The 15,041-nt window shown below is 37.6% G+C and overlaps 1 protein-coding gene across 7 annotated transcripts in view; it reads right to left on the bottom strand.

Annotated features, from left to right (window-relative positions):
- Positions 1–4,674: 4,674 nt before the first annotated feature.
- Positions 4,675–15,041, bottom strand: part of csnk1g1 (casein kinase 1, gamma 1) — a 67,565-nt gene continuing 57,198 nt past the window's right edge. For 5 of the 7 annotated variants that reach the window (XM_042062011.1, XM_042062010.1, XM_042062009.1 and 2 more), the window contains 4 exons: positions 14,501–14,608; positions 12,548–12,654; positions 7,634–7,657; positions 4,675–5,336 (listed from right to left, as the gene is read on the bottom strand). In XM_042062011.1, the coding sequence (XP_041917945.1) occupies positions 5,282–5,336; positions 7,634–7,657; positions 12,548–12,654; positions 14,501–14,608 (294 nt within the window). In that variant the 3' untranslated portion in view covers positions 4,675–5,281. The remainder of the gene's footprint in view (positions 5,337–7,633; positions 7,658–12,547; positions 12,655–14,500; positions 14,609–15,041) is intronic. The other 2 variants (XM_042062013.1, XM_042062015.1) reach the window with 1 other exon arrangement.

Genomic DNA, 15,041 nt, shown 5'->3' with positions numbered 1-15,041 from the left:
GTCATTAAGCTCTAAATACAGAAAACAAACAAAAACAGAGGCACAACAAAGAAATACATTTCAACAACTCTCAAATGAGATCCAACCTCTAAAACAAAACAGCTCAAAACATGTCTTTAAAAGAAAAAAATATAGCAGTTTAAAGCAGAAAACTACTTTTCAAGTACTTTTAAAATTAAATCCACAGTTTGACACTCCTCACCATGGGGAAAAAAAACATACAGTATCACCTAAAACCTCTGATGGTGACATACTAGCTGTTCAAAAACAAATCTGTCTGATAAATTCTGTTGCTCTTTAGTATCCCCATATTTTGTCATTGTTTCAGCATTGGTCGCTAAAACACATTAGAAAGCAGCAGGTAGAATGTGGCCAAAAGTATGGATGTCCATACCAAATAATTAGACATTTCACTGTTAAAGCAAGTAGTTCACACGCTCAATATCTCAATATTATGTCTCATTATGTTTCATTTAAACAACTCTCCACTGCACTCCTAAAAATCTTTAAATATGAGGGACACCAGAGAATCCAACATATCTATGAGGTTGTCTCAAACCGCATACTTCCGTTAGTACACTGCTAGTGTGCACTAGCTTCTGTAGTGCCCTCTTTTCGATGGTTAGTATTGTCCCAAAAGGAACACTTATGTTAAAACACTTAATCGGAAATGGCGCCCGTTTAGTGCGAGTAGTGTCCATTGTTCCACACTGAACTTTTTTGACCGCTACTAGGGTACTTTCAGCGCACCGAGTTTTTACGTTAGCTGCACTATATACTTAAACTAAGTATTTGAAGTGTGCAAGTAGACGGTTTGAGAGACAGCCTGTGATTCGGGAGAGCACAACCCACCAGTGCAGTACATTAAAGGACAAAAAAGAACAGGCAGCATTAAAAGTAAACATTAGCTTAACAAAACAATCTCCCCACCACATAGCTCTTGGTTTTTCAGGTTTTTCAACAACCTATCGAAAACACATGGTAATCTTACCACAAACAATACAAATATTTTATCCATTTTACATTTTCTATACATTCAAAAAAAGTAAAAACATAAAAAATAAATACAAGGGGAACAATGCACAATCCTACAAGAGAGGCAAGGCAACAGTGTCATTTTGATTTCATTATTATTCATATTCTGATTTCATTTTGCATCCTCTAGAAACAATGCCGTGCAATATCTGCTCCCACACAAACTCTGAGAATTACAGTATTCAGGAAACCACTATTCGACCTCAGCTATACCAAACTTCCTGTGCTCATCACACTAAGACGTACAGGGAAGTTAACAGAAAGGTTGATGGGATTAGTAGGGTATGACCACAATTTAAGGCAAGATAGGCCTTTATGTTTAAGGCATTGACTTGGTACAGGCTCCAGGAGCAGGATAGTTTAAGGCAACTACGCGCCTCAACTCCCTAGATTATTCTGCCTTTTCCTTGTGTATCTCACCCCAGAAGACTGCATTCAGCCTTTTATTCACACAGATGAATCTATTAAAATTCCATTGGCACAATGGAATGGGTGCAAATGGTAAACAATGCACTAGCTTTTGCCTACTGTAATGCTTACCAAAGACAACAAATCTTTAAAGTTATATCGGTATAAAATGACCTAAACATTCTCATTGCTGTTATCAATCTGTGTGTATGTAATTAGTTCATTTATAATAAAATTATATAACACAAATATACTGTATGGACACCTCAGCAGCACAGACAGGGGGAGTGCTTTACAACAGTTCCCTAATTAAAGATAAGCCTAGGAATTTTACTACCAAACCAAAGAAAATCATGCCAGCAGGTCAAACATAATACATGGAGATAAGCTCAAGGCCATAATTTTAATGTATGTGCACCTATAAACAAGGCATGGCATGTATGAACAGGTCATACATGAATGAAACAGCATTCTGCCTATGGGGGTATATTTGTCTCATACAAATGTGTAAAATGCACATACCTCGATATACAAATATTACTTGATTCCTTGCTGTCAACATTCCTTACTTGAGACTTCTGCAGTGCTTTGTACTAGTATGTGTAGTAAATATATAGTTTGTAATTTGTAAAACACACACACATATATATATATATATTATGCTTTGTGTGTGTTGATATACAGTAAAATGGAATTTGTAAATCTGCATTTCTGAATGTGAAGTGTTGATTTTGCATTTGGAGATCATCCATTACATACTGTACATCCGGCATTGTGTGTGGATCAAGAGCTATTTGTGTATGGATCACATAATGTGAAAATAATGTCATATCTAAGAATTGTCACTGACCAGTTGCCATAAAACATGTTATCCTTAGAAAACATGTTATCCTTTAACCCACATAAATGATAATGCAAGGTGGTTTAATTGTAGGCTTCGTGAATCGAAGCATTCATCCTGATTGTGAAACTACCAATATACTGTACATACACAAGCATTATATATATTTTTTAGAAATTACAAACTATACACTTACAATTTATTTCTACAAATTGCTGCATTGAAGTCACAAATAAGCAAGGGATAATGTATTGTCCACCGGTCATTATCGGAAAGACCCCGATGACAAGACCCCTATGCAAAGCAAACATGAATAAAAGGAACAAAATATGTGTATGTGGGATTTAGGTGACCATTACAATCCTATTTTTTGCTCTTTCCAGCTTACTAACAGGCGTATCACAAAGTCATGGTAGAACTGTCTGAGGGTTTGGCAAGCTTAACTTTACATGTCATAATGTCAACTACACATAAGTCACACCTTAATTCTACCACTTGAAATACAAACGTGTTCCTTACAGCTTAGGCTAGAAAATTGTCTGTTATACTTAAGATCCACAGTTTGTTAGCAAGCTAACGGTTCTAAATGGAGCTCACAGTAAGTGTTACTTGCCAAATTTGTCGTCAACACTGAGGCATTGAAAGTGAAATTAAATTGGTATATAGTTTCAGCATAACAGTGCTTATTTCTTCATAACCGTTGTGTTAGTAAAAGGACTGAATGTCCTGTGAACTAAAACATATGACTGCTACCACTTATATACACTGACTGGAATTAATTAGAGCTGCATGATTTGGGGAGAATATCTAATTGCGATTTTTCAGACAGATGTTACGATTGCGATATGATTTTTGATGTCAATGAATTGATGCAATTCAATATTCCAAATGTCTTTTTAATTTGTGCAACCCCTGATTGGTGAGCACGACCGGTGCACAAGATACCCCAATAGACCCCAATAGACTGTGAAGCTCACCAATCAGAATTTCTGTGCCCCTCACGCACTACGCACATCCACCAACCAGAAGTGGCATAGCCAATTAGGATGAAATTAATATAAAAGTCAGAAATGTGACAAAATTGACTATGCACGATTATTTGTAGCTTTTACCATTAGGTAATTACGTTGGTTCATGGTCATACTTGCCAAAATTACAAAATAAACTTGATACGATGTGTCTTTTTAAATAAATATGTTACCGTTTTGTGGCTTTTGCTGAGAAACAAATAGTTCGCCACACAAATACAACTCGAAAGCTTGATGTTGCATATCAACATATTACTTCCTGACTTTGACTTTCAATTTAAAGGGATATTCCACCATCTGAGGAATTACACTCATTTTCCTGCTCCCCTTGAGTTAAACAATTGATTTTTACCTTTACCTCTGGTGATTTTTACCTTTTTCCAGTTCATCCAGCCGTTCTTACACTGATATGAGAGTATAGTTCCATGTCAAATCAGCTTAGAAAATCGCCACGTTTCATTTTCCGTTGGTCTTATTACACTTTCTAACTTGAGGAGACAAGTTTTAAATAGAAAAATTACCAGAAATTTTAGTCACTTTTAAACATAATGCTAGCAGGCGAGATGCTAATGGCTAATTCACAATCTACTGTATGCTAGGCTGGAGCTAAAAGTGGTATCGCCAGACTCAGAGAACGGCTGGATGAACTGGAGAAAGGAAACATTAATGGAACTTTCTGAAGAGCCATATAATAATTGTGGATAGCAAAAAAATAGTATAAATCAATATTTGAATATGTGTAGGTTGTGGTATATGCATTTACACATTTTTATGAGACAAATATGCCCCCATACCTGCCTGTCAAGAAAGTGCAGAAGGGCAAGCTGTGCTTTTTTCAAGTGAGAACATGGGAGGAGATAAGATATTATGTGGATAGTCTGCCCACAGAGACCTAACAGATAATCTGTTCAATTCAATTCAAATTCAGTATGTAAAACTTTTGTTGAACAATTACGGAACATCCCCATAACCAAATCCAACCCCTATCCTTAACCATAAATTGTAGTTTAAAGAGTAACAACAGATAGCTTATTGATAATCCAAGCATCTGTATATAGTCTGTCGGCAGACTATCCAACTAAAGTATGACCAGATATTAGAGAGATTGATAAGGTATTCTGGTGTCAAAACTGCAGACATAGCATTTTAGTATTGCCAGTACCCAACTTTCGTCAATGTGCCAGTATCAAAAGCGGCCATTTCCGGATAGAAACACTACGCCTGACCTGGTCCACCCTTGTACTTTGCATATGTGACCTACATAAATCCCTGCTACATAACTAAATTATAGGCTAGCTGTCAAGGCTATTTTTTGATTGGCGCAGAATATGTTTGTTTGATGACACCTTACTAGCATGTGGCCTCTGTTTCCTGAGCACTAAACGTTTTATTCCTTTTAATGTCATTGAGAGTTCCATGAATATATATTGAACTGTGCCTGTGACTGAATGATATCATTCAGTTGTGGGCCCTACAAATTACAATTAGAGGGCAGTGACATGCACTGATTACATTATCAGACCAAGGTTCAGTAAATTCAACATAAAATGAGTAGGCATAACATACCTTTTCTGCCGACAGGCCAAGTCACTTTTTACAAAGTAGTGACATGTACATCTACCCGACTGTGTTTGAATAACAAGTGCAAGCTGCCCCCCGCCCCCCCCAAATAAATATATTCAAAATAGGTCATTCCATTTCCATTCATATATCTATATGGAGGGAGAGAGCTCATGAATATATTCATTGGTAAGGTACAGCAAATGACACTACCATATTAACCATGGCTGTGTCCAACCTACCACCAATGGAGCCTATAAACATACAAAAGCACAACTGAAAATAAATTAATTCACTGGGACAAATACAATGCATGTCTTACTCTCAAACACAGGGTTTCCAAGTGGAAGCAATCAATCTTCCTATGCGGGATTTTCAAGTTCATTTTCCCATTATTCGACTCAGTAGCTTATTTATGTCGAAGTGTGTTCTTTTTCCGTTTCTTCTTGAAGAAGCAGCAGCACCTATGGAAATACATATAACACAATCATTACGGACATTTCCAGTTAACCCTGAATCTCAAACACAACTTTTCCATAAATACTTTTATGACACTGGGAAAAATTGTGAAGACAGACTAATGGAGAAAAAAGGAATGCACATAGAATAAACAAACTAATAGCTCAAAACCACACACACACAATACAAAAATGATGAGGTTTGTAAAAGCTGTTGATTTATGAGATCTAGACTTAACTCATGACCTTGGTAGAAAAGCATAATTAATATTGTGGCTACAGACAACCCGTAACACTTTCATCAGCTTTACTGAGAGGGAACTTAACCCTTTGGAGTTAGCGACATACTATGGTATATTATGACTATGATTTTTGCAATCCAGAAAGTAATCCAGACCACTCAGGAACGATTTAAGTTATTACTTACAATTTAACTAACTGTTAAATAATTTTACATACTTTCATGTAATGTCTTTTTTTACCGGTATTTATTTGCACTAAACTATGGGGAATAGTATACCAAGTCCCATTCACATAATAAATGCATGTAGTTACAGGTGTTTTGGGAATACCAAAATAAACATTTACAATAAATAACAGATTTTAGCGCCCCCTCAGGTGAAACACAGCATAGCATTTTGCTCCTTTTATAATGGTGTTATGCTCCCAAAACACCTGTAAAGGCATGTAGCCTTTATTCTGTGAATGGGACTTGGTACAATATTGGTACTTGACACACTAAATGTCCATATGCTTAGCTATTTCCACATAGATTTTTATGGTCCTACTAGCTACCCCACATCCCATTTCAGTTGCATGAATATGACACAAAAATACAGACACGCCTTGTTTTACCCTTATTATTGTCATGGTCTTTTGTTTTGGAGACTTCTCATTTTAGGACAGAATTAACAAAGGATTATATTTCTAGAGAAAATACTGACTGATGGCAGGTGTGTCGCAATAAAGGAGTTTTGAGACCCTCAATATCACATTTTTTGCATGTTTTTTTCTGCAACTAGGGACTTCTAAATAAACAATGAGACTGTGGTAAAAACTTTTAATGATTGAATCATATTGTCTTCCATTCTACAAAGTTTGGTCAGGCTAGGAATAATAGTTTTTAAGATATGAATGTCCAAACATGGCCTCCAAGATAAGGCCTTTTAGAGAGTGTAAACAATCAAGGGCAAAAAGACTATGAAAACAATAGAATTGAACAAACATATTTTACAGGTTTTAGTTATGGAACCTAAACATTGTGTAGACAAACTTCGGTGTCGGTACTGCAACCATTTTCCTGGATTTTGTCTGATTTGACATGGAATTACTGTAATGCATTCAAAGTAAGCTTATACTGTATGTCACCACATACAGGCCCCACTAAAGAGGTTAGATCAGTTTGTCCCACTATGAAGACAACAGTGACTGATGGAAGTGTCTTCCAAAATATCCAAAACATCACTCTCTATACACACACAATAACACAATTATTCTAGCAGTTCACTTTCCTCCACTTGCCTTGCTCGTGATGTATACATGAATAAACATGCCAGTCACTAGATCAAGTGTACTTTAAAAAACAAAAAAGGTATGATTGAGCGGACACTCTTTAAAGATGTAAGAACTCACACTCAGATTGGAGCAGCCAATTTACACAGGAGTCGTAGAAAACCTAGGCATTGGTTTTGGTAAGCAGAAATGTATTTATCATACTGTCTTTTGTCTTGTCTCGTAAAATAAAGTTGTGACCAAAACACCAAAGCAAAAATTAAGCAGACTACAGCATTTTTAAAAAAAGATATTTTCTTTAAGAACCGGAATGTGCAAAAATGCTAATCTGCCGCATAGAAAATGATGGCAGTCACCTCCACATTCTATTACCCTCAAGGATTTTTTTCTTTAAAACTGCCGACTACCTTTAAATTTGCAAAAATATCAGAGCATGTTAGAATCTATTTAGAATCATGTTAGAATAAAGTGTCTGAATCTTCCCCCACCCAACCCCATCCAGAGGGTTAAAGACTGCAATTAAGTTTGTCAGGGACTATGCCAGTGACTCCAACCATTCGAAGACAGCCCTGTAGAGACCTTAGCAAGAATATTACACATTTTACCAAAGTATTTGTATGACATTTAATTTAATTTAATTTAGATTCAGTAGTCATTATTTATTTTCTGTGCTTTAACCCTTAAGCCTAGTCCATAAACTGTTTCTACACCCCTAACCAAGACACACTCCAACTGCGACATCATATCTGCTCTTCCTTCTGTATTGGTTCAGACTGGAGAGAGGGACTCACCACAGGTTGAGCATTTTCACACAGCTACAGAGAGGAGTATGAAGAGGAGTATGAAAGAGAGAGAAGACAGAAAGATTATTATACGAGAGGAGACAAGGCAAACTCTTAAACCAGTAGTATGTACAGGAAAAGCAGAGTGGTGGTGAGAAATACAGGGTGTAAGGGAGGGATGGACATAAAAAGTAAAGGTGCACATGTTTACAGCATTTACACAGGGACATGAACAAATAAAAACAACAAACAGAGATTTTGATCCATGAGCAATACGCTTTGTAAATGTAGCTCATATGACATTCGTTCTCTTAGAATTAAAAACAACCTTCCTTCTTATATTGCTGTTAGGAATATTATATCAACTTATATTGAATGGAAAAAAGAGACCCATTGCTGTTCTTCTGTTGTCTTGTCACAACTGAACTAGCAGTACAACACAGGTAAGGAGTTAAAATATTAAAAGTTTAGTCTAGATAGTCAAGATGAAGTCAAGATCCAAAGTCAAGATAAGAAAAATAAGGGGACTGCAACAATAACCACAACGACAGGTCTAGATATGTAACGGTATGATAATTTAACATGACGATTATGGTGACCAAAATTATCATGGTTATTGGTATTATCACGCTATTTTTCAAATGTGCTGAAAATTATTCTAAGCCTACCACCATGGATGGACAGAGCAGATAATTGGCCAGTCCTGCATGCACAATAGAAACAAACCTGAGTCAACAGAATAGCGTAGTGTCTTCAGAATAGCATAGTGTCGTCAGAAAAGTGGTGTGGCTGCTTTAATAGCATAAGGCTCCCTTTTTTTACTCGGTGTATGTTAGTGGAGAGGGAGAGAAAACGCATATGCATAACTAATAGAAGTTAGATGGGGTGGCGACTGGGGTAAAGTTAGTGAATTGTTGGTCATTAAATAAAGCTGCAACTCCTTTGATTGAAGCTATAGGCCTATCTTATGCATGCCTGTTGCTCACAACTAGCTTACCATAAGGGAGAGCCAAGACAATTTAAACACTTTTTAATTAAACGAAATTTACAAAGAGATCATGCCACACTGAAAGCTTATAGTCACTAGCAACCTACATCTGTCCTCTGTCAAATACATTTGCATTTTCAGCTCTGAACTGGTCAAAAATGTATCGTGGTTTACCGTTACCTGTTACATCCCTAGACAGGTCATTGCTATAACCCCATATCTTTTACAAGTTTGAAGACCCTTTTCACAGTACATAAGGTAAAGCTTCTAGCATTCAACAGGAAAAAATCTAAATGATTTACTGAAGAAAACACTGCTAAGAGAAAAAAACTGTTATGGGAGACTACTTGTATTAATTATAAGTTAATGGCTGTTGCGCCAGCTGTAAATCATGTAAAACAAAGACTTTAGAGCGCAAAGCCATACCAATCAGATCCCTATGTGTGTGTGACAGAAAGAGAGAGAAAAAGAGAAATACAGACAGACTGATGTGATCGAGAGGGTACAGTGACCGTTAGCTGTGTTGCCTATGCAGTCAATCACACTAAGGAAAATAGCTTCAATTCGCACTTATTAGTCAGGCTATAGCTATTTAGCTGTTGACAATTGACAGCTGATAGTTATGCAAGAGATAGGGACCGTTGCGGCAGAGGAAAGTGCTTTGCCTCATCGATTAATTCCATACAACAAGACTATTGTTGTATAACAAGGCTATTATGCTTCTTATACCCCCTTTGCCATTCATATGTCTAGTTTGTTGTACTACTTTCTTGTGACGGACAAAGATAAGGTTGGGTAGTTTCCACTGTTGCTAAGCCTTCCTTTAGCAAAGGACATAGACAACATGTTGAAATGTTGACATGTTGATTTGACTATTTCATGGAAAATATAAGCTGATTAGACTTTTATGTCACCAACACATCTCAAAAAAGTTGGGACACGGACAAAAAAGCCTGTATAAGTTGTGTAATTCTAAAGAGAACCCAAGGAGGAACATTTAACAACTAATTAGGTTAATTAGCACTATGATCTGGTCTGAGCTAATTTAAGATGGACTAAAACCAAGAGGGAAATTGTCCTGTGGTTACACCAATCAAAATGTTGAATTATTTTTGGAAATCTTAGACACCGCATCCTCCGGGCTAAAGTGTAGAGGGCTGAAAAGAGAACATCTATCATGGTATGAAGGTACATTAGTACCTATTGCATGGGCAGGTTGCACATCTAGAAAGGCACATTTAATGCTGAATAATGTATAAAGCTTTTGAGCAACATATGCTGCCATTCAGACAATGTTTTTTTTTTTTTTTAAGAGAAAAAACATCAGAGTATCAGAGCAGCCCACAGTTGCAAGGGTGGTTTTTCCGCTCACAGGCGCTAGGGGGAGGAGAGACAGCCACCATTCAACCCGAAAAAAGTCATATAACCATTCCAATGACACTGAAGCTGTTAAATGAAGGTAAATGAAGCTAAAAAACTTGCATATTAAGCTAAAAAACCTGCATAGTGTGCCTATAAGCTGACCAGCTATGGCATGACGTTGATCCAGGCCACCTTGCTACAACATTACGATTCATCATATTCTTATAATTTGCACACAAGCGTGACAACAATAATACGAATGCTTACTCGAGGAAAGTCAAAGTAGCCTATGCAGTCAATCACACTAAGGAAAATAGCTTCAATTCGCACTTATTAGTCAGGCTATAGCTATTCCCTTGAATTAACCTGTTCCATATGTATTTTTTTTAATGAAAACTATCAGAGATATGAAGAGAAAACGCCTGGCAAATGTTCATGGCATGGGCAAATGCGTGAAGTCGACCCTATTTATCACAGGTTTTGAGGAAAGCTCCTCAAAATCTGAAATGTTTGATAAGACAGTCATCAAAAATCTAAATATAGGCGCTGTCTCTAAATAGGTTTCACATTCCCTTTTAGTTCTTGATATCTTGTAAGACTACAGTTGTCATTATAGATGTACGCTGTTGCATAGCTTAGTAGTACGCCCATTTATCTAGAAACATAGGCCTACTTCAAAGTGTTATCCTTTTTAATAACCCACATTTCACAATATGCTGTGCAAATAAAGGCCTAGACTCGTGGTCAACTAATGTTGTTGTGCTGCATTGCCTCTAAGCGTCGCCAACTGACAATACACACTGGAAATGTGCGTACGCTTCACATATATTTGGCGTGGAAAAACCTGTGAGGAACGCACACTCACGCTCATTTACTCTTTATACAACCGACCGTGAGCGCGAAAGATGGTGTACGCATTTGTGTACAACATTTTTGAGGCCCCGGGTCTGTAACTGTAGCCTATTTGTCAGAGAACATAATAGGCTACTGGGTTGTTGTTTCTTCACTCTGACAATAATATACAGTCTTGTACCCTTGCAGCATTTTTATGTTTATCTCTTTTTTTAAACTCAAAATGAAATGTTTTATGATCATGATTCTCCCTGTAGATGGTTGGCCTGAGTCAGGGCTTGACAGTAAACTTGAGTTATTGTCTATTAGAAATGGACTGATATTTCTCAGGAATGCTACCACAGCTGACATCTGACTACCCATAACCTTAGCACTGGATTTTAACAATGAAAAGTGTGCTTTTATCAGTGCAAAAGCGACTTATTGTGAAGGGTGGCAAGACTTTTGACCGTGTCAGTTTGACAGTATTCACTTCCTGCAGCATTTTGGTGATATTTCGTGTTGAATTTGGGGAAACCAATTGTTGTTCAGTGGCTATTGAAATGGTCCTGGTTTGTTTGTTTTCTCAAAACAAAACTCCAAAAGTGTGTGTATTTTGCTTAAAAACCAACATTTCTAAAGGGGTGCCAATACTTTTTTTCTCAGCCGACCGTCTTTGTAATGTCTTCCTTCTTTATCGTAATGTGCAGATTTACAACAAGTGCAACACCCAACCGGGTCTGTGTAGACACTAATTACATTAACAATAGCGGCACATTCAAACACATCTAAAAGGTGATGTGAGCCCAGTGAGGAGAGATGCCTAGGGATGTCACAGGTTGGCTAGTTTAAACTTCCAAATTCTGTTAGAATAAGACATTGAGATTAGCGTAGCAAAGTTTTTAGGGCCGTTCACACCAGGAACGATAACTATAACTATAACGCTAAAAGCGTCCACACTGACCAACGATAAGGAAAGTCCGAGGAAAGTCTATCTTTGTGTTGATGTATGTGAAGGCTAAAATGTGATTGGTTCTGATTGGCGGTTAGCTTTTTATCGTTGTCAAAATCGCTCTGAAAGTGATCCCCAACGATATCGTTCTTCATGTCATTGTTATAGTGATATGTGTGAACGTTGTCATTCATATAAAGAGAACATTTTTTTTTTTTATAGTTATCGTCATAGTTATCGTTCTTGGTGTGAACAGCCCTTTTAACAGGATGAACAATGGATTTTAAGGAGCGGTGCCGACAAAATAGAACTGAATCGTAATTTTCCATGAGGACAATGGAATCTAATGTCGTTGAATGTCGAAAGTGGAGTGCGCCGCAATAATGTCTGCGCAGGTGTCCGCAGCACTTAAAAGCGACATTCCGCCGACCGGGAGTTCAAAACTGCGTTGGTGTTTATTATCTCCATGACTACAGGAGGACTGGGCAGAAGCCTATTAGGAAGTGTCTGTGGCAGTTTAAGGACAAAAAATGTTGCATCAAAGGGTCAAAACAAAATGACATGTTATTCTTGGTCCTTAATCACATCGCGATTAATGCGTTAACGCTGACAGCCCCAATATATATATATATATTGTATTGTAAAACAATGTAATTTGCTAGACTACATTGTTATTGTGCTGCTTAATGTGTGTGAGTGTGTGTGTGTGTGTGTTTGTATGTGTGCTAGTACATGTCAATGGTGGATGGAATATAATATAACCAAAATGTGATAACTTTATTCAACATACTTAGCTTCATCAGCCACTTCCACTTCAGCATGTGCAGTGATTGGGCCATTGGAATGAGCTGCCAGTGGGTCATCTACATTCAGTTCACCATTGGTTGAACTGACCACCTGAAATGAATGCACATTTTCTATTATTTAAAGCCAAAAAATTCCCAATTCCATTTCTGTTAAGTATTTTTCTTTATTTGGATAATTTTACATAGAATTACAAAAGCATAATCACCCAGAAGCATTTTTATAACAATTATAAAACATAGATTTTCAAATCTTAAAGGAACATGCCACCCAATGTCAGTAGTAATATACTGCATGTTCTTACCTTAACTTTCACAAGTTGAGTCATACCTCTCCTGTGTCGGTACGTGCACTTAAACACTCTGGTGCGCAGCGCGAATGTGTTAGCATGTTGCTATGCTAGCGGGCTCAGACGTAGCCATAGAGGGAGGAAGATAGCAGTAATCAAAAACATGCACGTTTTCCCTACTTTAATACAGTTGCACGAGTAGTTGATAAAAATGCATGAAACGTTTATTCGATTTTACAAGCGAATAAACAGGAGAACTGCAATGTGTGGCGCAATAGCACTTGGGGGTACTTCGACCTAGCGTAGTAATATTAATTAACACCTAATTGTAGATCCTATACACCACAGAGTTCAGCCGACCCCTCAGCCTCCCCCTCCCCCTCTGAGGCACACACACAGTCATTTCCGTAAATAAAGACAACCTGCCCTGAAGTAGCAGGTAGTGGTAAAGTAGATTGTGAACAATCATGGTTATAACATGCATTGTGAAGGGTTGTGATAACAAGCAGAAGTATTATAGTGATTTCATGTTTCATAGAATTCCGCTTTGCTGCAAACGGTGGAAAGCATGGCTGGGATCTACAATTAGGTGTTAATTAATATTACTACGCTAGGTCGAAGTCCTTCCAAGTGCTATTGCGCCACACATTGTAGTTCTCCTGTTTATTCGCTTGGAAAATCGCCACGTTTCATGTTGTGTGACCTTACACATTTTTATCAACTACTCGTGCAACTGTATTTAAGTAGGGAAAACGTGGATGTTTTTGATTACTGCCATCTTCCTCCCTCTATGGCTACGTCTGAGCCCGCTAGCATAGCAACATGCTAACACATTCGCGCCACGCACCAGAGCGTTTGAGTGCACGTACCAACACGGGAGAGGTATGACTCAACTCGTGAAAGTTAAGGTAAGAACATATATTACTACTGACATTGGGTGGCATGTTCCTTTAATGTCAAACCTTTACATGCAGTTTTCTATGGAGTTACATTTGTTCCACTTTTATGAGCAAGCAGTAGCACAATTTGAGCGCAGAAAAATATTTTGAGCGAGCACACAAATTATATTTTGAGGAAAAATGAAACTCGAGCACAAAAAAACTTGTAGTTGAGCAAACAGGAATCTATGTTGTGCTCCACAAATGTCTTTGCCTGTTTGCTAATATCAATATGTGCAACATCAGCCCCTTTTCTTTCAGTTTCACTGTACGTGCTCACATAAATTGTCTCTCGCTCAGGAGATATCTGTCGCGCTCGATCAACTTCATCTGTGTGTGCGCTCAAAAATTTCGCTAATTAATGATACTAGGATTTAACAATAGTATATTTAATAGTAATTAAGTAAGGAATAATGTATACACTGGTCATTATTGGAAAATAAGTCCCGACTGGAAAACACCCTATGTTGTTGTTTTTTTAACCTTGGCACCTAAAGGGTTAAAGTGGCAGTATGTGAGTTTTAGTAAGCTAGATATGTAAAATGCACCACTCAGAGTCTTACGGCAATGCTAGAAGGTTGCTAACACGCTAACTGATGTCTTTTGGCGATACAGTCAGCAATGTATAATAATGTCTAATACAGTCATGCTGTGAAACCTTTTCTTTCATTTTGTGGTGCGTTCCTACCCAGAACAAAGAATAGAAGGGTACCTGCACTGATCCTCCATGCCTGTCTGCCATGTACGAAGTCAGATAAGAAGAGTTTGTCTGGCGGTTGGGCTGCACCTCCCAGGCTCCCCTGCGATCTGTAGCAGATGTCTGCAATGGTAAAAAGATTATAGGGTAGTGGAAGATCAAGTAATAATGCTGACCAATGCAGAGGGGAGAAAAACGCAGTAATACTACAACTACAATATAACAATTGATCAACAAAAATGCCCATTAAAATGGAGCTTGGGCAACAGCAGTAATTCATTGCTACTGAAAGTAGTGGTGGTAGGAAGTTGTTGTTGGGAAAACATATAAAAAAAACCGTATAAAAACGTTTCAGATCTACAAAGGCAAAGAAGCAGATTCTCTCAATGACCTCAGACTGAAATGTTTTTATAGTAAGTAAGTATAGTAAGGTGACTGACAGCAAAACAGCTATCCACCCTCACAACTTCCCAACAACATCTTCACCTGCTATGTTTCATAGCTTCAGAATGTACCATCAAGTTCAAGAATGGATGAGAAACTTCCTACCACCAGA

Source organism: Alosa sapidissima, chromosome 14, assembly GCF_018492685.1.
Source record: "Alosa sapidissima isolate fAloSap1 chromosome 14, fAloSap1.pri, whole genome shotgun sequence".
In the NCBI taxonomy this organism is placed as follows: domain Eukaryota; kingdom Metazoa; phylum Chordata; class Actinopteri; order Clupeiformes; family Clupeidae; genus Alosa; species Alosa sapidissima.
This window is presented reverse-complemented; position numbering and strand designations above follow the sequence as displayed.